Here is a 26,022-nt window from a genome sequence, read left to right as displayed (position 1 = left end):
ACGAAAATCAAAATGTGTGAAAACAGTAAAGTATATGGTATGGGTAGTTGAAGATTTACTGCTATGGACAATTGGTTTATTTCAAGTAGAGTACTACTTCCAGAGAGTGGTTTTTGGTTACGTGGATGAATTGTCTTGGTGCTCAAAATTGACTGTCCTTTTAATAAAACCGCATCATTAAATTTTTTAGCATTCTTCTAAGGATTTTTTAATTTCAGATTGGAGACAGAGAGATAGATTACCACCCGAATTTCCGATTCATGCTGCAAACTAAGCTAGCTAACCCCCACTACCAGCCGGAGATGCAAGCGCAGTGTACGCTCATCAATTTCACCGTCACTAAAGATGGGTTAGTTATTATCATTGTTAGGGAGAGAATACTTGGGCTGTATAATAATATAAAAATATAATAGGTACTGGTTTATTTATGTACAACGGATTACAAAACGGTATGAGAAAAATATGAGAAAAAAACAAAATAATAATTTTGATGCGCGCGACGCGTACCTACATGTGATGCTTACAGCTGCTCGGGCGAAAGTGCGAGTCGCGATCCTCCCTCTGATGCCGTCACTTTTTCAAATTCTGATGCCGTCGCCAGCCAGCAAACAAAAAGTATTTATGTTCAAGAAGTTTTTATGTTCGGTTCGGAGAAGTTTCCGAACAATCATACTACCAGAATCTTTCATTGGTTACTTTTAGCCTTATCGAGTTCATAGCAATGGATTTTAAAGAATAGTTAAAATAATTGATAGGTACTTATGTCTCACCTATATTTGTCTAAATACCGACCGTAGACGAGACTGAGACGTATTTGAACGACTCCGATTTTTACGATCAATCCTTGGTTTTTCATTCTCCATTTGAAATATGGACTCGGTTTGTTGGAGTTTAAATAAATCGAGACAAAGCTTTATAACAACTGCAGAGGTTACCATGAAGGTTTCCCTGCTCTAATGATATACGAATTCCATTTAAAGGTTAGAAGAACAGCTTTTGGGTGAAGTAGTGAAGGCGGAACGTCCAGATCTAGAATCCTTACGATCAGGCCTAACGAAGCAACAGAATGACTTCAAAATTACTTTGAAAACTTTGGAAGACGATCTACTAAAACGTTTGTCCTCGGCCGGACCTGACATACTGAGTGACTCAGCACTCGTAATTAATTTGGAAACAACCAAGAAGACTGCTGCAGATATTGAGATAAAAGTGGAAGAAGGAAAGAAAACGGCAGTACAGATTGATGACGCTAGAGAGAAGTATAGGTAATTTGAAAATACCCCTTACTTTTACACTCTAAGAGAACGTGTCCCTGTTTGTTTTATGTCCCGAAGCGACAGAGTAATTGTATGGCATACATAAATGACCCTTGGCCACGCTAACTCGTAACTTATATAGTAAGTAAAATAGGACCCATGGTCACGTAACTCGTAAGTTGCAAGAGTAATGGTTGAAAATAAAAAACCTTTCGTGTCATAAAGACAGTTTTTATAATATTATTATGAATGCATATTATAATGATTATATCGCAATATCACTTTAGTCGTGAATCGTTAACACCATTACCTAGTCTAGCAACCACGTCAAAACGGCGGAAGGGATCGGGATGAAATTTGGAACAAGAGTAGATTATGGTCTTGAAGACATAGGACACTTTTTATCCCACGGGTTTGGGGGCGAAGCCCTTGGCAGAAGCTAGTCACAAATAAAGTAGTAATTTTCCTTGGTAGGCGGGCTGCTGCAAGAGCGTCATTATTGTATTTCATCTTGAACGACTTGTACAAGATCGACCCGATGTACCAGTTCTCGCTGAAGGCGTACAGCGTCGTCTTCAAGGAAGCATTGGCTAAAGCGGGGCAAGCACCGGAACTCGAGCAACGCGTGCATAACTTGCTCGATAGCATCACATTCGCCGTCTTTGTCTACACCAGCCGAGGACTCTTCGAAAGGGACAAGCTTATCTTCCTGTTTCTTATCACTTTACAGGTATATTATACCACAGTCTTTCAGTAAACAATATTAAAATTAGAAATAAATTAATTCTACTTATTTACCTTTCTTTTACCTATCAGGTTCTGCAAGCTGAAGGTAGAGTAGATCCGATGGAATTGGACTTCTTGTTGAAGTTCGCAGTGGCACCGGAGATATCGCCGTACCCTTGGCTGAGTAACCAATGCTGGGGTGGTGTCATCGCGCTTTCTAAAATGGACGCATTCGAAAATCTTGACAAAGATATAGAAGGGGCTGCCAAAAGGTAATTAATAATCTTTTCGGATATGGCTTCTGCGTTAAGCGTTCACATATTATTGTGTAATTTTAAATATGGGATTGTTTTCACCTTTAATGCAGAGGTTCAAGCAATTGCAAGTACATTTTATTATTTTTGTAATTCTGAACCTCACCTCTATGATCCGTTCCTCAAACAAGCGTTATACTAACGAAACCTTTTTGTCAACCAGATGGCAGAAGTATACGGAAGGTGAAGCTCCTGAGAGAGACAAGTTGCCGGGTGAATGGAAGAACAAGACAGCATTGCAGCGCCTTTGTATAATGCGCGCTTTGCGACCTGACCGCATGTCTTACGCTTCTGGGTACTTTCACATTTTAATGATCGTTATAAATAGCATTTAGCATTCATCTACTAAGTTTTATCCCCGTGGAATCAAAAAGTCTAATTTTGTTCTATTTTCGCTATTTCTCATCGAACTTATATAAACTTTAACTATGTTAGCTTTTCTCCATTAATTTAAGTAAGTAAAACGTAATTTTTTAATATGTCTCACGATAGTTATCATGAAAATATGTAAGATATTTGTAAAATCCTTTTTCACAATCATTCTAGAGCATTTTGCGAAGAGAATCTGGGAACGAAATACGTTGAGGCTCGTACGCCACCTTTAGATGTATCGTACCAAGAAAGTAATGCCACTACTGCTATGTTCTTTATTCTGTCACCTGGTGTCGATCCGTTGAAGGTAATATGTAGCATTGAATTCAAACATACGAGTGTAAATATTATTTATAATTAGGATCAACTTTCTGTAACTGTTTCTTTTATGTTGTAGGTTGTTCTTTTATAGACAGTGTAAATATTTGAAATACTCATGGCCGTTTTTACCAATCACTTACCCCTAAACTTTGACTTAAATAAAAGTTACTTAAAGTGACGTAGTACCTAAACTAACGTCTTACTTGTAGTGTTTGGTGAAAACAATAATGACGTTAAGTGTTATCTATCCTAGCTTAGTACTTTCTTTAAATTTAGGAAAGGTTGAATAAAACGAGCGTTAAACACATTTGCAGGATTTAGAAAAGCTGGGACGCAAAGTTGGCTACTCGACGGAAAAGAAGAATTTCCATATCGTGTCTTTAGGCCAAGGTCAAGAGGTAGTAGCGGAACAAGGCATGGGCGTCGCATCCGTCAATGGAGACTGGGTCATCTTGCAAAATATTCACTTGGTCAAGAACTGGTTGCCAGCGCTTGAGAAGAAAATGGAAGAATGCTTCGAAAATCCTCTGCCGGGCTACAGGTAGGATATGTTTATCTCCAGGTTCCATTATGGCAACTTAATAAAATAATAATTATAGTTCGCACAATCTAAGAAGCCAACTCCGATAGCTTCCATGTAATGTAATTATTTAAAATAAAACTAGACTAGTAGAATGCATTTGTGTCAGCTTGGAGTTGTGATGCTCACTCAAAAGTCTCATTCGCGGTGGCACGGGGGTTGGTTCGCTCGATTCCCTACAATGTGATTAAATGTGTTATGTTCGTGAACCGGCGCCGTCAAATGGGACTCGTCAGCTCCAACTTTAATTTATTTTCTTGTCCTCAAGGCTATTTTCTATTTTCTATCTATTTGACTGAATAATGGTGTTACATTGTCCTCACATAGTTAAACCAACGAAACAATGTTACCAAGAATTGTATTGTAAACCTGATGGAAAAGCTACTATGGAAGCTATCTTGCTCATTGTTCTCCATCTACACTTCACTTTGGAACGAGCAATTAACTTCACTAGAGGACTGACCAAGAGACATTTTAATATTTTAATATCTGCACTGACGTTCAAAAGCCAGCCTTCTTGGTCTAATTGAAATAAACTATTTTGACTTTGTATATTATTTTACTCTTTTCATTAAAGGTTGTTCTTAAGCGCCGAGCCGGCCGCTGATGCCAAGTACCACATTATACCTCAAGGAATCTTGGAGTCAGCAATCAAAATTACCAATGAACCACCTATTGGCATGTGGGCGAATTTGCATAAGGTACATTAAGCTAAATTCTTCTCCGTGGAAAAAGAGGAGTTTGTCAGCAGTAAGATAGTTATAGACTGATATATTTTAATAAGTACTAAGATATTCTTTTCTAGGCTCTAGATTGCTTCAGCCAGGAAACGCTGGAGATGTGCAGCAAAGAGGCGGAGTTTAAATCAGTTTTGTTTGCTCTATGTTACTTCCATGCCGTCGTGGCTGAGAGACGTAAGTTCGGCCCTCAAGGATGGAACAGGTAATCTTCTGTGTTCAGGTTCTAGAATACTGTTTTCCCGTATAAATCAGTGTTTTATATAAAAGCAAATAAGTTGGCCATTTCTTTTAAACGATTTTATTTAGCTCGATCCGTTTTTGTGTTTGTTTCACCCACTTCCTGACGATAGATCAATCTGATTTATGGTACAAAACACATTATAATTAAAATTGTCTCGTAGGGTATACCCATTCAACTTTGGAGATTTGACAATTTGTGTGTACGTATTGTTCAACTACTTGGAAGCGAATCCTCGAGTGCCGTGGGAGGACTTGCGGTACCTCTTTGGGGAGATCATGTACGGCGGACACATTACTGACGATTGGGATAGACGGCTTTGTCGTACCTTCCTACTTGAATACATGCAGGCAGAATTGGTGAGTACAACACAAAGAATCCTGTAGATTCATAATTTTATATTATTAACATTTCTTAAAATATTTTCTACTGCTGGTAAATCCAGGTGTGAAATACTATGCAAAATAATACGATTAATTTTTTTTCCAGGTGGACGGTGAACTGCAACTAGCCCCTGGCTTCATATCACCATCCAATTCTGACTACGTTGGCTATCATGCCTACATTGACGATTTTCTACCAGATGAAACTCCTTATTTGTACGGGTTGCATCCTAATGCGGAAATAGGATACCTGACTACTGTCTCCGAAAGACTATTCAAGGTAACTTGACAGTGCCTTAATACTTCTAGAAATTGTACATATACAATACACCATAACGTTTTTGTGTAGAGATCTAAGGAAAGTTGTTAAAGATAATTGTCACCAACATTTTATTTTCGATGGGGTTTAGATTTAATTTATTTCATTTTTTTTATATATAAATCGCTTGCATATCTTTAAAATCCCCTTAATCAGAATTTCCCGCAGTTTATAACTCAGGTGTTACTTCCTAAAGGTGGTGTTTGAAATGCAACCGAGAGACACTGGCGCTCAAGCTGGAGGTGGCATGACTAAAGACGAACAGGTAACGTTTTCAACATCCATACATCACGTAGATGTATCGCTGGTTTTCAGTTATTGTTACTGTACTGTACCGTACAGTAAAAAAGAACTCTTTTTTTATGGGACTTGCCGGTAATCGAGCAGACGTATTACCTGATGGTAAGCAATCGCCGCCGCCCATGGACACTTGAAACACCAGAGGCTTTACAAGTGCGTTACCGGCTTTTTGGGAGTTAGGAATTTAAGGGTTGTTGTTCGGGAATGGGGATGGGGAAGATTGGGAAGGGGGAATTGGGCCTCCGGTAACCTCACTCACACAACGAAACACAACGCAAGCGTTGTTTCACGTCGGTTTTCTGTGAGGCCGTGGTATTACTCCGGTCGAGCCGGCCCATTCGTGCCGAAGCATGGCTCTCCCACACTTATAACTCGTTAAAAAAACAGTAATAAACTTTAAAAAAATCGTCGGTGCCTAAAATATGGTACGTAGTAAAACGGGAACTCTAGTTGTATTTTAAAACTCAAAGTCCTTTAACTTTTCAAGCATTTATTTCAATTATTAATTCTAAATTGGGCACTTTTGAAAGTCGGTCTGTCTGTTAGTGAAGCTAGGTGTCGTTCCAAAGTGTAGCTTCGAACTAATAACAGTCATATCATATTTATAACTCCATTCAAAAATAATTTGAGCATTGTCCTTTAACCAATTGTTAACAGATTCGCATTTTGCTAGAGGACATCATGGACAGGGTTCCTGAGCCATTCAATCTGGCTGAATTAATGGGGAAAGTGGAAGAATTGACTCCATTCACTATCGTAGCCATGCAAGAGTGTGAGCGAATGAACCGACTCATGGGAGAAATTCGAAGGTCATTGAAGGAAACTGAATTAGGTCTTAAGGTAAGAAACTTTAGGATGATATTAAAGAATGATAGAACAAATTGGAATTGAATGAAATCAATAAATTGTACCGAACTTACCATACCAGTACCGAATTTAATATTCTTAATTCCTATTCTAATATCGGCCTCTTTAAAATTTTACCGAATTTAAATGTTTTATTCTTATTCTAATATCTTCAATAACAGGGCGAGTTGACTATAAGTGGTGATATGGAGGCACTGATGGAGTCTCTGTTCATGGACAATGTGCCTGAATCGTGGAGTAAACTGGCATACCCTAGCCTGCTGGGGCTGGCTGCGTGGTTCGCCGACCTTTGCATACGATTGACTGAACTTGAAAACTGGACTGGTGATTTTGCCGTACGTCATTTTGCTTAAGTTACCAATATATTTCTAAAAAGTGCTCGTAAATAAAGTTATGATCATAAATGAGATGAATCTTAATATTAGAAAATGTCGATCTTATTAATGAAATACTTAAATGGACTTGTTCTACAATGTCCGGATAGCCGCTATGTATCAGATAACTTTCGATTAAGAACGTAATTTGTAGGCACTATATGTCACATAGATTTATCGGGCACATGTAGAAGGTGTTAAAACAGGCGCTAAATCTCATTCGTCATACATATACTTTTGTTATAATATTATAACATGCGTATGAGAGAGACAACAATTTTAGTATTCTGGCTGATGCAGTATTGATGTTTTACAACTTTGAATAATTTATTCCAGCTGCCACCAGCAGTGTGGCTGGCAGGTTTCTTCAACCCTCAGTCGTTCCTGACCGCCATCATGCAACAGACGGCCCGTAAGAACGAGTGGCCTCTAGATAAAATGTGTTTGAATTGTGACGTCACTAAGAAGAGTCGGCAGGACTTTAAGTAAGTATTCTCACAGAAATGATAATCAATCTTTGTTTGTTAAAGCAAGAAGAATAATGACGATTTAAAATTACTTAAATCTATACTTAGATACTAATAAAATGTTTTACATTTTGTACTATTAAATTCCCAATCTTCCCAACCCCCATTCCCCAACAATCCATAATTTCCTAACCCCCAAAAGGCCGGTAACACACTCGTAACGCCTCTGGTGTTTCGGGTGTCCATGGGCAGCGGCAATTGCTCACCATCAGGTGATCCGTCTGCTCGTTTACCGGCTTATACCATAAAAAATAACTATCTTTTACCGAAGTTTTTAGATATTAGTAATTTTAATCACTTCATCCATCAAGGATTGACCTAATGTGATAGGTGATTCATTATTTGAATAAAAGATCTAGGACTACTGATCTAGGACTCTATGTTTCATTATCTATCATCATATCAATCACTGAATTCTCAATCGCTATGTCACAGTGCCCCACCTCGGGAAGGTGCCAACATTCACGGACTGTTCATGGAAGGCGCGCGCTGGGACACCATGACCGGCGGCATAGTGGAGTCCCGCATGATGGAGCTGTTCCCCATGATGCCCGTCATCTTCGTCCGCGCCGTCACGCAGGATAAGCAGGATACGCGAAACGTCTATGAGTGTCCAGTGTATAAGATTCGGTGAGTTTAGATCGCATATGTATGTGCTAATAAACTCCTTAAAACTAAACGAACAGAAAATAGAAAGTTCTTATTAGTTATTATTAATAAATATTACACTGCAGTCAGTGTCACTCATTAGTCGAGTGGTTGCAAGTGTGACTGCCGAACAAGGGGTCTCGGGTTCGATTCCTGGGTCGGGCAAAGTATTACTGGGTTTTTTCGGTTTTTCGAAAATTTCTCAGTAGTAGCACGGAGTCTGGAATTGTGACCAGTATATGGCAATAGGCTCACCTCCTATTACATGGGACTTATAAGACAAATGATGAAAAGTGGGTGTAATTACGTGTCGTAATGTGCAACTCTGCCTACCCCTTCGGGGCTAAAAAGGCATGACGTTGTTGTTTTAATAAATATTACAATTTTCCCACAGTTTGCGAGGCCCAACTTTCGTTTGGACTTTCAATCTGAAGACCAAGGACAAACCAACTCGCTGGACCCTCGCTGGAGTGGCGTTGCTGCTTGGAGTCTAAAGTTATTTATTTACCCTTATTATTATTTTGTTATATAGCGAAGTGCTATCTTTTCAGTGTTGTGCATGTCATCATTATGTTTGTGTAAACTGTCTTTGTAAACCATTTTCTCATTTAGATTAATAAATATTTATATTTATTTCGATTGAGTTTTATTTTCTCCATCTTAGTACCTACCTCTGGAAAGTTTTGAAGTTATATTGACACGAGTGGTCGTGGGCCAACATTAGATACGTAAAATAAACAAAGCTTGTCCACAAAATCAATTATATTTCTCACTAATTATAATTAAATAAGATTTGAGTATCATGACAAAATATTTTGTGCAGAAAACAATCAGCGTTTTAATGATATATTTTCTTATTTTAGTATATGTGCATTATAACGCTTTAACAGGAAGACTACACAACATTTACTTAGTTTCTATAGATACTCTGCCAGATATATGTATATCTTCATCTTTTATTAAACGCTTTCATTTAGAATTATAAAAAATAAATAATTATTCCTTTTATTTGTCGAAATGGACGGCTTCGTTCAGTCTAATCACTATTTGTAGGTGCAGCGCATTTTCTGGTCTCGTATTATCTAGCTGTCACTACATATTTTTTCGATCCTGGCAGTGATTAGTACAGGCTTGTCGTCAAAAGTAAACTATTATCACAATCATCCTGTCCTCACACTCTTGGTGTTCATAGTCGCACTTGGGGAAGAGTTGTCGTTGTCAGACGTTGGTTCAGAGCCCTTCACCGTGAACGTGACGTAATATCGTTTATTCTTATCCAATTTCTCTGCTGGTAACGCTATCAACTGCTTCTCAGTCCCGTGGGACACTTCCAGCGTGACGTGCGCCTTGGCAGTGCCTGACGGGGGCTTAGAATTAATTTTCGGAAGAAAGCCTTTCGACTTTGAACTGCCTCCAGCTGTTGCGGGTTTCGGCATTGTGTGATGATTCCACTTGTAAGGAACTGGAATAAAAATGAAGTGATATAAGTCAGTAACGATTTATTTTGTTATTAAACCTTGGTAACGATACTTACTATACGCCGAACACGGTATGCCAGTATAAGCATGCACTGCGTGGAAACATCTGTGGGTCTTGCTGGTACAAAGACAAGGGTTATCGGGAATAGCACTCATTTTATATAGTTCACTTTCTCCATAGTCAAAGTCAATTGGCTTCTCTGGTAACTTGTCCAAATGTTTCTTTCCGCTCTTTTGTAATTTTCTCAAACTTTCATAAAGGAACTTCTCGAAACTGCTGAATGAATAGTCTGGAGTATTGTATGGGCCTAGACCTACGTTAGCTAGGCTTGATTTATTATATTCGTCGATAGCTCTCTTGACTAGGACCGCTTCATTTGCTTTGCTGGTTCTGATTTGAAGTCGTTTTAACTCTAACAAATGTTGAAAGAGTTTTCTTTCGCAATAATACCTGTAAATATAGAGTAGGTAATTAGATAATAAAGATTAGATAACATTATTGTATCCTATTATACATTAGAATAGTTCAAAGAAGTACCATCCAGATTTGTCCAAAGACGATCTCTGTTGGATGATTTCAACTTACCGTCTCATATTTGTCTGGATTCTCTGAGTGACAGACTTCATATCAACGGCATTTTTGTCTCCTGGTTTTCGAACTGGGATCCGACTGTCAGACTTTCCTGAATACCTTCCGCTGGCATTTCTTTGTTTGTAATAAGCTGCGAGACGAGGACTTGTAATTCGGCGCTGGATAGCTCTGGGGCTTGGTTCAAAACCAGAATCCATTAAACCACTAGATTCATACCCTCTCTCAGAATTTTCACTTTTAGATCTAATCGTTGTACGACTTTTCGTTCTTCCTTTTTTGCGAAAACGTTTTCTTCGGCCGTTTGCCTCACTATGACTGTATAATTCGTTGTCGCTGACACTTGGTACTCGACCTATATAACCATCTTTTGAAATGCTTCCTCCTTCAAATATTTCTCCGTCTTCCAAGGAAGGTTCATCTACTTTTGAAGCTGTTTTTTTGAGAATGCCAGGCGTAGCATCTGGGGCACTAGCAATATCCGACAGTACTTTGTAACTCTCTGTTTCGTATATGCTACTCTTTCGACTGCTGCCTTGGCTTTCTTTGGAAGTCTTTCGTATCCTTGTTGGTGTTGTCGGATGCAAAGACAAATCTACATCATATTCTTCTGATAAGTTTTCTAAGATAACTTGCTGAACTGCACGGTCACTCGTAGGGATGTTATCATCAAGTACGGACACTAACCCTTTATCATTACTTGGAGCATTCTCAGTACTGCTTCCTGTAGTAGAAGTTTGAAATTCTTTTCTTCTTTCTTCTGAACTTATCACGTTGCTGTCACTACTATCCTTTTGTAAAATGCTATCTTGAATTTGTTTATCGGTTTCAGGATCTAAGCTATGGTCAACGGATTCTCCCATTAAATGGTCAGTTTTAACTTTAGATTCTTTGCTATCTATTATTATATCTTTATTGGAAAATGATACAGCTGGAGAACTAGTTTTCTCCTGGGTTTCAGTTTGTTCTATACTGGGAGCATCATAGCTAGTTTTTAATTCTCCTGATGCGTTTTGACTGGGTGATCCAATTTCATCTGGGCCGGATAAAACCTGAAACGACTTTCTTCTCGTTAATTCTGAAGGAATTGGAGATTGTTTGAGTTCGTTGTCTGAGACTTGACTAGGATCTTTACTAATCTGATTAGGTGATTTTAAATTTTCAGAACTTTCTGTTAGTTTTGCATCAGATTTGGCAATTTGTTCTTCTTCAGTTTGTGATTTACTAGCCTGACTTTTATCTAGTTCACCTGAAACTTTGTTTTGGTCATCTTTCTCTTCTGTTGATGCATTTGCCGGCGCCTGATTATCTCCGGTTTGTGTATCTTGTTTATCAGTCGCTGAAATATCAGTTTGTGATGATTCTTTTTGGGTTTCATTACTTGGAACATCAGTTAAATCTGCTTTGGGAACTTCTTTATCATCGTTTTGGATCTCTTGTTTTTCACTTTCTGCCTTAGTTTCTTCCGTTAAATCTTTGTGTGTCACTGATAAATTTGTAGATTCAATTGATACGTTATTTGAAGAATCAACCGTTACATTTAATTCGGAATTCCCTATTTGACTAGACTGCCGTTCCATATGGATTTGAGCTTCAGTGATTATCATATTTGTTTTAACTGATAACGTATCTGTTTCAGTTTCACTATGGCCTGCCTTAACTATTTTGTTTTCGTCCTTTTCTGTTTCAGATTTCATACCTTCTGTTTTATTTTCTGAACCTGAGATTAAATTATCGTTTTTTTCCTTACCCTGTAAACTGTCAGTGGTTTTATACTTTATTATATTCACACTTTGTTTTTCGTCATCATTCTCTATATGAATTGACGTTTTTTTCCCTTTGCGTTTAGTACTGCGCCTTTCACTGGATTCTGAACTACTGCTTTCTGAGAATGAACTAGATTTTTTTTTACTTCGCCTGCGTCGTCTGCTTTTCCTCTTTTCTGAATAACTCTCAGAGTCTGAAGAACTGTCAGAACGAGACCTATAACGTTGGTGATGGTGTTTTGCACTACGCTTATGTCGCCTTGATGGTTCACTTTTTGATCTGTTTTTCTTCGAACTTTTATGATTACGATCACGGGAATTTTCCCTTTCAAAAGCTTCAAATTCAGTATCATATCCGTCACTAAAACTCTTTTGTGTATGCATGAGTCTTTTTCGACGTTCTTTGTGATTATTATTTTTATGTTTATGAGATTCAGCTTTTTTCCTTGTCGTTCTTCTTCTATTATCTGCTGAAGATTCATTAGAATCACTACTGTCTCTATCTTGAATCTTTCGCCTTTCTTGAATGGGACTAGACAGTTCAACAACTTCTCTCTTTTCTATTCTGATCCTATCATGTACATCTATTTTTGTACTTGTGACTCTTCTAGTGGGCAATGCAGTAATTGGAGCTCCATCTATGATAATATCTGTATTAGCTAATTTTGAAGCAGGTATTCCGCCATGCATCTGAAGATATTTAGCCGTAGATCGATGACCTCGGCTTGTTGCGCAATCTAAGGGAGTAAGAGGCTCGTTTTTTGAAGATCTCGCTATTAAATTGACTTCAGCACCGCGATCTAGCAGTAGGCGGCACAGGTCAGCATTGTCCGTAGCGGCTGCTATATGTAATGGAGTTCGACCTTCATGATTAGTAGCGTTTACTTGAGATGGGCGACCGTCTAGAAGCCATTTCACTAATTCTCGTCTTCCAGATGCAACTGCTTCATGTAAAGGCAGGTCGCCTTTAGAGTTTCGGAGCCATAAGTTGGCACCTCTGGCACCTGGAAATAATCAAATTACAAATTTGGGACAGGTCTATTTTAAATAATATTCATTTTATATTACTATCAACGTATGCTTACCAAGTATCCGCACTGTTTCTATTTGTCCTTTAGCTGCTGCTGTATGAGCAGGGCTTCGACCTCTTCTGTCCTGTCGATGTGAATCGGCGCCATGTTGTAAAAGAGCTGATGTTGCATCAGCGTGACCTAATGCAGCTGCATAGTGTAGTGGAGTACAGCCATGCGAATCAGCTACGTCCACTCGTGCTCCACATAAACCTACTAACGTTTCTAAAGCTTCAGTATGTCCTCTGGCAGCAGCACAGTGTAGAGCAGTCAACCCATCTCTGGAAATTAGCATTATAATGTTACAAACATCGCAAAACATTCAAATGGGCTTATTAATCTGTACCTTTGCTCATCTAGCTGACGCTTTTGTTGTTTGGTAGTTTGTTACTATTCACTTAAATAAATGATATTTATTTCTGTAAGTAGGTTATAAATAACACTTTTACACGTCAATATTTCAAATAGCTAGATGAGGCCAGCATTTCCTATCCGACTACTCTGAGAAGACATGCCGAATAATATTTCTATATGTAAAGTAGACAATCGCTTGGTACCTGTCAGCATCGTCGACTTTAGCTCCAGCCTGGTGTAACGCCAATACTGCAGCCGCGGACCCTGCTGATGCTGCCCACAGGAGTGGAGTCCGGCCATCAGCATCTCTCACGTCTACACTTGCCCCGCCCTCTTTTACCAGTGCTCGTAAAACTTCCAGAGCTGCTCCTCTGGTCTGTAGATAGATCAGATGTATGTAGGTTATGCTTCATCTACTATCTATAAAGTCATTACTTAAATACTTATCCTGATATCCAATAATGAACAAAGTTAATTACTTGATGATCTGTAGCGGCTGGAGCACCACACATTTGTGCGGCGTAGTGCAGAGGATATCCGCCATGTTGGTCTGGCGTGGCTGCGTCTGCGCCGGATGCTAAAACCGCTCGTAGTGCCCCAACCTCACCACACACTGTGAATTACGCCATACAAGGCTTTTGATTTCTGTATTTTGTCGTTATATCTAAGCATATAAAATATCGACATCGTATATTGTCACGTGATATAACACGCAGTCTACATTAATTATAAATACATAACAGATTAATGAATAATAACAATTTATCAGAACGCGGTATCGGACGTCTCGCGTCGGCCTTACACGTCAACTTGACCTGCATAAAACATTAACGCGTCAGTCAGCAAGGCTCGACCTTTCAGCGAACGAAATTGTTTGAAAAACGTAATCCTAGATACATCGGACTGCGGTCCACAAGAGTTCAAGGGTTCGACCTTGCCGGCCGCTCAATAACAGGCCGGACACCCCCACTTCTCCCTAAAATGTAGACCAGCCTACCACCACCATCCTCACTGTGACTACTTATGCTTAACAATGCGGCATTGGAATAGCGTTGTAATTTGACAACACAATGTAGTTTAGCTAGCCTTAAGTATTGTTTGTGGAACGGCAACCTTCATACATCAAATGGGTGACCATATGTAATGGTAGAGTCGTATTATGTTATTGTAGTTCTGACTGAAAATTATAAAATCACTTTGAAACTCTGGTAAACTCCACAAAATTATCGCATTCATTTTGATAGCCTTTACGTTAACTTTACTAATACCTAAATATTCACATACCTACTCCTAAAACTCTGTCTTATTAAACCGAAATACTGAATATATCAAGCTGATTTCAAAGACTTGAAAAATAAATAAGTCTAAAGTTCTCTTCATTTCCCTACAAAGAACGGATGTGTGAGGAAACAGCAGATTCTGACAGAGTTCCGCTTCTACTCGTCAAGTCGTCACACAACTCACAGAACGGAACACGACGTGGCCTCCAAGATACGTGGCATGTCGCCATCATCTCCTGCATAATGCAACCTTGCGCTGGAACCCTATTTGTAATACACCTTACTTCTTCACTCATACTTTCACCTTGGAGACATTAGCATATCTTCGTTTTTCAAGACGGGCGTATATTCTATTATATAAAAATAAGTCGGGTTTTCCTTCCTGACGCTATAACTCCAGAACACACGAACCGATTTCTACGGTTTTGCATTCGTTGGAAAGGTCTCGAGCTCCGTGAGGTTTATAGCAAAGAAAATTCAGGAAAAAATTCAAGAGAAAAGCAAGAAAACAGGGAAAATCATTGGTGGCGAAACGGAGTTCGCCGAGTTTGCTAGTTTATCTATATATGTTTATACGTACCTATATTCCTTAAACCATTTTCGGGGATTCTCGATCATACAGATTCTTTGTGAGAATCTAAACTAGAAAAGAGACCTTTCTCTATATGTTTACTCATCAAATATAGTAAAGCTATGTGGTCAACATTTTTTCTTGCGCCACTCTCCTGCATCGTCCACTCATAATTTGCTTTACCTTCAATTATTATTCCTAATACAAGCATAACTAAAAACTTCAAGTCGAAATGCAATAATTTTCCTTTGATAAAGATCTGTAGGCGTTGTATAGCTACTGTGTTGTCAAGGACATCGGTGGAGGGATTCGGGTGGCCGACTCGATATTATGTAGCTAAAATATGTTCAGGCTGACCGCAACCGCACGAAAGAACCTCTTTATCGCAAACTTGGAGGTCACCGATAACTACACCACTAATAGCCTGCTATTGAACAAGAGGCATAAGTAGAAGGTCTAAACGCGTAGGTCACGTAGAAGATTGACACGGAATTGGACATTGATGTAAACAAAAAGATTACCAAAACTCATTCAATTTTACTGCTGGGGACAACTAATAAAAAAATGAATCAAAATGAAACCTCACAAATACTCACAGTTGCAAACTTTTGTGATTTAATAAACCTTAACAGTGACACGGCAGCATGGAAGCAGCGATAAATAACTTCATAAAAGGCATATGATTGACACGAGTGCGGTGGGTAACTAATAGGCTCGCGTGCAGCGCGCACAGCGAGCCTCGCCCTGGTGATAACCACCAAGGCAACGCTGCGAGCACCGCCGTGACACCCCTTAGATAACAATTCACTCCTAACACCCATCCATCTATTTCAGTGACGCAGAAGGCACCACCCTTGCACTGAGGTGAACTAACGATTCTGCTTTATAAAATTTTTTAAGTGTGGGAGAGCCATGCTTCGGCACGAATGGGCCGGCTCGACCGGAGTAATACCACGGCCTCACAGAAAACCGACGTGAAACAACGCTTGCGTTGTGTTTCGTTGTGTGAGTGAGGTTACCGGAGGCCCAATTCCCCCTTCCCAATCTTCCCCATCCCCATTCCCGAACAACAACCCTTAAATTCCTAACTCCCAAAAAGCCGGTAACGCACTTGTAAAGCCTCTGGTGTTTCAAGTGTCCATGGGCGGCGGCGATTGCTTACCATCAGGTAATACGTCTGCTCGATTACCGGCAAGTCCCATAAAAAAAAAAAAATAAAAAAAATATAGTTTCCACAAGAAATTCCCAAGACATGTCTATTAGGAATTTAAAAATATTTTTGTCTATTCGAAGTTTTTAGGGTTCATATAATTTCAAGTTTATTAGCCTGAATCGCGCAGTGAAGTCCTTGAGACTAGAGACTAATCAGTGAAACGAGGCTACCTTAAAAGTTTAACTTCTACTTTAAAATATTTACCTGTCGCCCAATGAACAACGGTATGGTGTTCATCATCTCTGGCGTTCACGTCTGCGCCGGCTGCTAGAAGGGTCTGCACCAGTGGTACGTTGCCATGTACGACGGCCAGGTGTAGTGGTGTCAGACCGTCGGCGTCTCTTGCATCTGCCAGGGCCGGCGCAGCCATCAGCACGCGGTCTGCGCAAGCCGCGCGCGCCGCCTGGCTCGCGCCCGCGCCACTCGACGCGCAGTAGTGCAGCGCACACCGCAGACCGCGGTCACGAACACGTACTGATGCCGGCTATTGATATTATGAGGTTAATTTAATTTATGTAGATAAAAAGAACATTAAAATATTTCTTCATCTAAGTGTGGTTGAAATAATTGCACTGAGGATCAAACTCCCAGACCGTCCTAATTTGCATTGACTTATGATGGGGTGTGGATTATGACTGGTCAGTGCTCTGCAAACCTTGGTAATGGTCTAGTAATAACAATTTGTTTTGATGAGGTTTGATATGGAACCTAGATCGATATAACTAGTTATCGATTATCGATATCTCCATTTATAACTGAAAACCGTAAACATAAACGGATGATGCTGTGTACTTTTTGTTCGATAAATCTTGTTTCCTGTTTTGAAGTCTACAGTTTTTGAACAATCTATCTTTTTTCTCTCATTGCTGGATACACGCTTCACTAATATTTAGCATCTCGTATTTCTGAATTCGATCATAACTACAAACTATCTTTTAAATTCTCTTTAACTTTATGCAACATTACCTACTTTCTTATTTGATGTTAAAGTGCATTTTTAAGCTTATTACTCATTAAAACTAATGATGTAAGTTTTACTTCTACGACACTGCAATGTATGGCAAATAAACGAACAACTAATTTATCTATTCATCATAAGGCACGTCCGTCCAAGAAAACAATGTTTAAAAATTGTTCATTTAATCCGCAACTATTGTAAATATCAATAAAAACAGACTGCAGACTATTCATGGCATTGTAGACGATGACTTATTATGGAGTTTCGAAGAATAGATGGCATTCAATGAACATGACGGCTGGTGGAGGTGGGTCGTTAGCGAGCTGAGCGGGTTATGGCACGTGTCGTGTTACTAGACAACGGATTGTAATCGTCACGCCTAGCGCCTGCCCCGTGCCATGCATGTGAGGACGGCTCCTTCTATTGTGTCAGTCAATTCTAAACCTATTGATTGACTAGTGCCCCGCGCCCCCGTTCACCGCGTGCTAGTGCATTTCCTTCAAAGCAATATAATTCTTTTCTATTATTGTCAACGTCAACATTTACAAAATTCATGCTTAGTTGACTTTCCATCACACAGAAACCATTCATTGCTTTTAAATGTTATCAGCTAAATACAAATCGTGTTGGAGACAATTAAGTTACATCGACATGGTAACCATTATAAACCTAATCCACGTCATACATAATGAATGTGTGGCGGCACGGTGTCTTGACGACTATTACATATAAAAACATTGGGGGAACTATTTGGAGTAGCGCAGTGGGCGAGCGTTGAGGGTTGTTTACAGACAAGAAGTGAAGTGATCGACGGACGAGGAACATCGCGTGCTACTCATAAAACATTGAAAGTACGCTTTTCCATTTAATGTTCGATAACTTGCCAGTTTCTCACCAAGAATTGATGACTTTGAAATAAAGTTTTAAATGATGTATCCGTTTTTTCGGAGCTAAAATGGAACATCTACAAAGCAGTAAGCGTCAGCCCAGACATCAGTGATGTGTGAATCGGTTCAAGCTGCAAATTAGACCCTAAAGTGAGTGCAGTCGACGAACTCACGTCCTTATTGAGTATATCGACGACTGCCTTGTAGTCTGCCTGCTGGCAGGCGTACATGAGCGGAGAGCACCCCTGCTGCAGCGGAGCGCTCACATCTCCGGCTTTCTTCGAGCCCTCCACCTTCTCGCGCTTGATCTTTGTACTCTTATCCAGGAGGTCTCCTTTGTGGCGGCCCTTAGGTTTCTTGAGGATGCTCGGGATGGGCTCTCCCCGGCCGCTGGTGGCACGCTTGTCCATAACAAAGGTGTTAGCGAAGTCGCGCCATGTGTTCAGTGGCGCGGCCGTGTGAGTCGCGGCTCGCGAGCGGGCGCGGAGGGCGCGGGCCTCAGACTGGCCCTCGCGCGCCGCTGCCCGCTCGGACAGAGGTGGCGCTGGGCGGTGGGCGCCACGCAACGCCCGCCGCCCGCCCAACACCTAATCTATTAACGTGCTCAAAGCAGGTCACCGTAATCCAAGTCTACGGTCTTAGACGGACTGTAACTTGGTTTATAGCGGTTATAACCGTCGGCAATTGGATGTTATTGACACATTGGAACAGTTTATTCCGATAAATATTTTAGTTTTCCGGCAAAGAGTAGGCTAGCCCAAATCTAGGGATGTCGTAAAAGGGACCTACTTGGTGGATTGATGTCAAAAAAATGCTTGTTAACTGAACCAGCTGACTAAGATAGTTTCTACGAAACAAATAAGTTCTCACGCGATGATATTTTATTCAAACATTCACTTGGTCTTCCGGCCTGGCCTTTGATTTAAAAATGCTAACATTTCAAAACTGCTTGCATTGAAATAAGTGGAGCAATTAAATAAACTTAATACTTTTTATACATGTTATTTTAAGGCGGACTTATCCAACTTAAATCTTAGATATTATTTAATGGTATTTCAGCATATTTACCCAACAAACCTACGACAATTACAAATATTTACAGCAATATTTTCCTCAGATTAACCTTCAGAATAAGGTACTAGATCTGAATCATATCGCCCTTGAACCGTAGTGTATACCACATACTTATATTGCGTGTCCTTAATGTCATTAGTATGGTCACATTATAAGTAGTACTCATGTTGAATGTCAAAAGTCAAGACAATTACTAAAGCCATACTTAAGTATTGTAGTACCACTCAAGTCACCATTTCAGTATTTAGTATTTTATTAATATTATTCATAAGTCGAAAACTTTAATTTGTGTTTTTACATTAAGAAAGTCTTTTAAAGAACTTACTCTCCGTAGTTTGAAGACTGAAACTGTCACAGTCTTCATTTGTAATCGCGCTTATTTCCGGTACTACTGGATCAGAATTGATGTGTTTGAGTAAGTTAATTTATGTAAGAACACGCTATAGGCTACTTTAACATCATGCTACGACCAATGTAAACCGAGTAGTGACTGAAACTGTAATCAATGAGAACGGGATTTTAAAGGTAAGCGTCCACAGGGCCGCATCATACGCATCGCACGCAACGGATTTTAGTTTGTCTTGTCTAGAAACTCATACAACTGCGTCCACTGATCCGCATCATCGGCAATGCCTACATGCGATGCGTACTGATGACGTCATACGGAATGCGTGCGATGCGTACTGATGACGTCATACGGAATGCGTGCGATGCGTACGATGCGGATCTGTGGACGCTTACCTTTAAGAAAATAATTTGCCAACGCCAATTAATTTCGGCTACGAGAGTGTCGAAAGAAAAACAAAAGAAGATTGCCCGAGATAACCTAACACGTTAACCGCCACGTCGGACACTGGTGACCGATGCTTAGCGGAGGCTTTGCCTTCAACAGTTTTCTTTCGGCAGTTAATACTTTAAGGTTTTTATACTAACATGGTCACTAACACTAACCAAACTTGCTCGTGAACTGATCAGTTCATCCGTGATCATGGCGCTTGCAACAGTGCCGAAATATCGGAAACTCATAGGCATTAATAAACATGGTAAATATCCCGTCTTAAGTTCTAATATTACTTTGAGCTGCGGACTACCTAGCGGGTTTACCGGGGCTCCGGCTCGACAGGCAGGAGTAGGAACGGGGTGGTTTTTAGTCAGTAAGAGTCTGACACTCCCTCTCGCCTCGCTCAAGGCAGGAGAAGTCATTGGATGATTTTCCCCCCTCAAAAAATAAATAAAAAAGAAAGGTTTGGTTTGCCATCTCCTACTTTTACTCAAAGGTAGTTAATTAGTTTTGCTAGGAGTGGGAGGCAGGTAGTAAGGTGTCGGTGGGTGATGCGTGACGTAAGGCTGGCACGCCACGACGCCCCGCGCTGATTCTAATCATGCTAACATAATTTACGTAGGTAGCGACTTACTGATGATTTTGCGCGTGATTCACCTCTGATAAAACTTTTCTAGGAACTTTACTTCTCTGTATATCTTATAAATTGAATTTTACCAATAATAATATCGGGCCTTTTTAATTTCCGAAGGTGAAGGTACTGTACCGTAACACCCACTTTTCAGCAGTTGTTTTTGGAGTACCATGTACTGAGCACGATTCTCCGGAACTCTGTGCTATTTTTGAGTAACTATGTATTCAACGAGTAATAAATAGAAATATTGTTAAATATTAAACGGTTTTAATGGGCTTATATTGTATAGTCATCAAGATTAAGAGTGTGAACCAAATATCAGATCTATCAGACGTCAAGAAGTTGGCCAAATTTTACCCAAAGAAACACACAAGTCAAACTAAATAAAACCGTTTAAAAAATCGAAAATCCCCTACAATTTTTTACCCAATCTGTGAATCAAACACCTTGCTCTGTAGTCGCACATACGAACATTGAGCTGCGGACTACCTAGCGGGTTTACCAAACACTCCGGACTCGAAACGCAGGAAAGGAACGGGGTGGTTCATAGTCAGTAAGAGACTGAGACGTTTATAATCGCCTCGACCAAGGTAGGAGAAGTCATTGGATGAACATATTACCCCAACCGATCAAAAAAATTAATTGTTCATACGAACATTCGACCACCGGGGTAGTCCAAATGTATAGTACCTATAGATATGAAAAGACTTCAAAAACGTAAAAGACTTCATTCATAAAACCTAAGCAGACATGCAGACGTTTATAATAGTAGACATGAGTTTATAATAGAGAAGTAGACATAATTAATGTAACATCCAATTACTTCATTAACTGACAACCGATCATGTAATAACTATTAATTGTTCAATTACTGTAATCAACTCGCTGTCCCATGTTATTGGCATTTTACATGACTTTTTCCAATAAATACTTGATGGAGCACTAGATAACACTAGATAGTTTGATAAACGGCTTATTTATTCAAAGCATTTTTAATAGGAGTAAAATAATAAATGAATATCGTCACGCCTTTTATCCTCGAAAGGGTACGCAGCCACGTAATACCACTGTACAGTGTACAATTTTGTTTACAAAATTTTGTTTACAAAATTGTACACACACTTTTCACAATTTATGGTAAAGTCGCATGTCACTGGGGGTGAGCTTAATGCCATATCTGGCTACATTTCCAGACTCCCCGCTACCACTAAGAAATTATCGAAAAACCGAAAAAAAACCCAGCGATTATTTTCCTGATACTGGAATCAAACCCGAGATCCCTTGCTCGGCACTCGGCCAATGAAGCAATTATTATTACAATAAGGATTTCATCAGTACAACGTATCCTCACACATGATGACATGACATAGGGCAAGGCTGAGCCAGTCTCATTCTCATGTTCTCATGCTGTTGTCCCATAGAATAGGTAGGTAAAACCCCAAATAGTTTATTTTAGTTTACTAACATAAAAAATCCGTGTTACAATTTTTTGAATAGAGGACAAATTAACGGACTGTGTATCTGGCGGTAAAGTGATCAGCCTCGCTAACACACAGGTGCTTAGCCTGTGCTTTAAAAATGAGTAAATAATTATTTTCTTCAAGAATTGTAGGAGACTTATCAAAAATATACTGCACATTATGCTAATGACCCACTAAACTGGTAAAGTAGACAAACAACAATAGCAACGAATTAGGTATTACAAATATGATAAGACAAGTAACTTAGATTACTTGATATTGACACAGTAACTACATAACGGTCCCCTATGACATTGAAGCATAATGTTGTCAAGTTCTGCATTGAGGCCTTGAATACATGAGCAGTTCCGACACATCGCGGCATTGCCTCGCGTCGACCAGAATGCTGGTATAATACCAACATGGCATCAATTATTGTGCTCGATTCAACTTCTGCATAAACAGGTATTCCGTGTACTTTATAATTACTATTAGGACATAAGTCCTCGCCTTTTGACTTTCGAAGTTACCCCTTCAGAGTTAAAAAACAATATTTCTTGCAATCCATTCGGAGCTGCGGACTGCCTAGCGGGTTACCAAGGCTCCGGATCGAAAAGCAGGAGTAGGAACGGGGTGGTTTTTAGTCAGTAAGAGTCTGACACTCCCTCTCACCTTACCCAAGGCGGGAGAAGTAATTAGATGAAAAGCACCTGGCTAAAAACCTAAGTAAATTAAATGGAAAAGGAAAATAGCAAATAATTACGACTATTCGGACTTAATCTTATAAGTTATACCAACTTAAAACTTTTCGTTGTTGTATAAAGTGCTTTGTGAAGAGCATTGTAATCTTCTTATTGTTTGTTCGTTAATCGCGAAGTAGTTAAGTTATATTTAACAACCCAATTAGTTGGTAAATATTATTGCTACAAAACTCATTAGTTGGCTACAAACAGGAAACGTGTATCTAACCACAAATATTCCTCAAGCTTTATCATAAAACTAATTGTTTTGGTACTTTGTAGTGCGTATAATTAATTTACCGTCATTACCTTACAAGCAACATAAATGTAGGAATTAGGTATTTGGTCGACCAGAAACACAGCTACTTCACGCTTAAATTACACGCAGTTACTTTCTACTCTCTCACGCAACCCTTCAAGGACTTATTTAAAATCAGTCTCGTGATTTTCCGTAGTTTTACTCAGATCAGTTGACCCACTGACCCTAATAACAGAAAAGGGTCATTCATGTTGTAAATATTTCGATTGCGACTCGGTATAATTAAGCAGTACCTACAATTTTATTTAAAGCTCGGCCTAGCCTAGCTATGAACCTATTTACGTCGTGACGTGCTTTCCAGCAATGAATAATATCATTTTCAAGTGATAACTCAGGCTACGAAGGTTTTTCCAGTCATTAGGTACATCTGACTCTGAAAGTAGATAGTAACAGTACGCTGGGGAAATTATTTTCGCGGGAAAGATATTGTGCAAACATGTGATATTAATAGGTTGCTCTATCAGATTGTAATTCTACGTATAGGTAGGTATGTATTCTATTGCGGTTTGTGTTCTAACTCAGAGGTATTTATGTAGGTACTTCACATACGAGTATCAGCCTATAAGTGGCTACTGCTGGCCAAAGGCCTCTTTTCATTCGGAGGTTTGAGCATTAATCACCACGCTTGCTCAATGGGCGTTGGCAGCTTAGTACTAACAATCAATTCTACCCACATCACGTTCAATGTATCAGTAGATTTTGAAGATGCATACATTATTATTGTTTTCTTCTTTTGTTCAGTTCAAAATTTAAAAAAGTGGTCTTATTGAGCCTAAAATCAACGAAAAGGAAGATTTGTGATTGCGAATAATGATTGTTAAAATCAAATAAATGAAACCGTAAGATGACACAGAAATTGTCACTGCTGTGAATACGACTCCATCGTATTCACAGCGGAAGAGCTTTTGCCAACCTTTTGGCATTCTCGCGAACAAAGCATTTCGTCTATCAAATACAAGTTAGCAAATAAATCAGTACATACGTAATTCTTTCAATATATGAACACGGGTGTGATATATAGGGAAGTAGGCCGTATGTCGACCTGGTTTATCCTCACGATATTTACTTTTCGCTCCGTGTGCGCAGTGTCAAGCTCTTGACGCGTCAGTACTACGTGCGGGTAGTTAGGGCTCTGCAGCAAGCAGGTAATACATCATGGTACACGCCTACGATTTACACTAACATGCCATCAGGCCATTAGTGTCGTTGTTTCATAAAACCATTTAATACTTTCAAGAGTTTGTGAAAAACACCTTCACTTGAGCGAAAGTGGCGAGTCATTATTGAACCTGACTGTGTAAAATTGGAACATTTAGTCTCGCTCAACGTCCTAAATAAATTAAGGAGAGACATATCCCAAAATAATTAACCAGTCGCTAAGTGCATTGTACTTTTACATTAATACCGATTAAAATGCCTACTTTTAATAAAAATCTCATAAATATTTCAAAACCTAGAATTTATGCAATTTTTCACGAAAACGTATAATTAAGTATTTAAAACTGAATCGCAAACGATTAATTATGTAAATTATTAACTTAACATTTAAGTTTGCATTCTTAAGTCATATCGAGGTGGCAACCTAGGCATGCAGCCGTATTCCCAGGCATTACACGTACAATACGTACATGGTACATGTATACATAGTGTTAGAGTAAGCATTAGTTTCACACGAATATACTGACGTCTACTTGGAACAAGTAGGTAGGTAAATGCAGCTTTAGAATATTTAAATAACTATAAATACGCCTAGCATTAGTATTCGTTTTTCAGATTAATCATGTCACGGCTTAACAAATAATATTTCCTATCGCCATTTCCTTCGACTAACAAAGTAGGTAACCTGCCAAATCAAGATTCAGAGGAAACAACATGCCGCGCGGCTGCCACAACAAAAATCGGCGAAGGTCATTTTCCTCGGTTAATCAGAGTAAGTGGTGTGTTGTGGTGGTCAGTGGCCACTGTGGCCAGCCGTCAGGAATATGGGTCAGCGATCAATCGCGATAGGAGCATGCTCGGCTACGCTTGCGATTATATGGAAATTAAACGATCAGCCGTCGCACTCGCCACTGACCGTACACTACTTAAGAACCAGCTTTATTGCTTCAACTCTCTTTAACCGTACAATAAAAATTCTAGAACTTTACAGTTGACGTTACTCAGCTAGAAGTACATTTGTAACGATTTGCATGCACTTTCGCATTAATAACTGGGGCATTATAACACTTACCACATTTCAGCTGCATGTTCCTACGAAGTATGCTTTCTAGCAAGGTGCACTTTTCACTTGGGAAATGTTTCAAACTTTCCACCGAGCCGTCAATCAACCTTAACCTTCCGAGCGCTCACTGCTACAGCGATCTCGTGGCTATGGAACACAGTGTCATTTGGAGCTCGAGTATTATTTGGGCACCGATTTTATCGCGAGGGTTGTCGATAATCGTGCGAGCAGACAGCCACGTCGATGTCCATTGTGGTAATTGGTAAATAAACGCCGATGACAGAGACATGGTGTGGCACATTGACGGCGGAGTCGCCATGGCTACAAGAGGGACGCCCGCCCGTTGCCATACCATCCGCGGCGGCGGGCCTCGTGCCATACCGTGCAAGGTTGCTCGGATATTACCATGCTTTACTTTGGGGGATTTGTTACTTAATTAACAAACTGAATATTGATTCTAGTAGTTTATAGCACTTATAAAAACATCTACATGTTTCAGTTGAGTGTGCATAATATTAATACCACCTATGCATGTTCTACACGCAAGATATAAGAAAATATTTTCGCATCTACATGACATTTAGCGTGACAACCGCTCAAATTAGCGTATGATTGTAAATGTGCTTGTTCTAAAATTGCATGTTAATTTATGAAATAAATAA

At 39.5% G+C, this 26,022-nt stretch overlaps 2 protein-coding genes across 4 annotated transcripts in view; one reads left to right on the top strand and one right to left on the bottom strand.

The window, feature by feature from the left end:
- Positions 1-8,599, top strand: part of LOC118275938 (dynein beta chain, ciliary-like) — a 42,680-nt gene extending 34,081 nt beyond the window's left edge. Inside the window, exons 66-82 of one of the 2 annotated variants that reach the window (XM_050695263.1) lie at positions 219-349; positions 981-1,265; positions 1,731-1,986; positions 2,073-2,254; positions 2,460-2,591; positions 2,843-2,975; positions 3,304-3,530; positions 4,147-4,270; positions 4,375-4,511; positions 4,711-4,906; positions 5,037-5,210; positions 5,446-5,514; positions 6,207-6,389; positions 6,578-6,751; positions 7,127-7,275; positions 7,753-7,947; positions 8,360-8,599. In XM_050695263.1, coding sequence (XP_050551220.1) covers positions 219-349; positions 981-1,265; positions 1,731-1,986; positions 2,073-2,254; positions 2,460-2,591; positions 2,843-2,975; positions 3,304-3,530; positions 4,147-4,270; positions 4,375-4,511; positions 4,711-4,906; positions 5,037-5,210; positions 5,446-5,514; positions 6,207-6,389; positions 6,578-6,751; positions 7,127-7,275; positions 7,753-7,947; positions 8,360-8,459 — 2,847 coding nt within the window. In that variant the 3' untranslated portion in view covers positions 8,460-8,599. Of the gene's footprint in view, positions 1-218; positions 350-980; positions 1,266-1,730; positions 1,987-2,072; positions 2,255-2,459; positions 2,592-2,842; positions 2,976-3,303; positions 3,531-4,146; positions 4,271-4,374; positions 4,512-4,710; positions 4,907-5,036; positions 5,211-5,445; positions 5,515-6,206; positions 6,390-6,577; positions 6,752-7,126; positions 7,276-7,752; positions 7,948-8,359 lie in introns of those variants that run through there. The other variant, XM_050695265.1, reaches the window with a different exon arrangement.
- A 110-nt stretch (positions 8,600-8,709) lies between these two features.
- LOC118275715 (ankycorbin) lies at positions 8,710-25,907 on the bottom strand. 2 transcript variants are annotated; one of them, XM_035593779.2, is made up of 8 exons: positions 25,370-25,907; positions 16,491-16,770; positions 13,702-13,835; positions 13,426-13,598; positions 12,884-13,149; positions 10,030-12,802; positions 9,500-9,894; positions 8,710-9,427 (listed from the first exon to the last, which is right to left on the bottom strand). In XM_035593779.2, the coding sequence occupies exons 2-8, from the start codon at positions 16,654-16,656 to the stop codon at positions 9,126-9,128; spliced, it is 4,209 nt and encodes a 1,402-aa protein (XP_035449672.2). In that variant the 5' UTR covers positions 16,657-16,770; positions 25,370-25,907; the 3' UTR covers positions 8,710-9,125. The 2 variants fall into 2 exon arrangements, with proteins under 2 accessions (XP_035449672.2, XP_035449671.2); XM_035593778.2 differs by lacking the exon at positions 25,370-25,907 and adding an exon at positions 18,305-18,739.
- Between the last annotated feature and the right edge of the window lie 115 nt (positions 25,908-26,022).

Source organism: Spodoptera frugiperda, chromosome 8, assembly GCF_023101765.2.
Source record: "Spodoptera frugiperda isolate SF20-4 chromosome 8, AGI-APGP_CSIRO_Sfru_2.0, whole genome shotgun sequence".
Lineage (NCBI taxonomy): Eukaryota > Metazoa > Arthropoda > Insecta > Lepidoptera > Noctuidae > Spodoptera > Spodoptera frugiperda.
This window is presented reverse-complemented; position numbering and strand designations above follow the sequence as displayed.

What these genes read in the sequence shown, in the direction of transcription:
- LOC118275715 (XM_035593778.2), bottom strand. Translation starts at nt 18,541, where the DNA reads ATGGACAAGCGTGCCACCAGCGGCCGGGGAGAGCCCATCCCGAGCATC. An exon ending in AAAGTCGACGATGCTGACAG is followed by an intron (nt 13,150 to 13,425) that starts GTACCAAGCGAT and finishes GCTAATTTCCAG; the next exon opens with AGATGGGTTGACTGCTCTAC. An exon ending in CATACCGTGTTCGGCGTATA is followed by an intron (nt 9,428 to 9,499) that starts GTAAGTATCGTT and finishes TTTTTATTCCAG; the next exon opens with TTCCTTACAAGTGGAATCAT.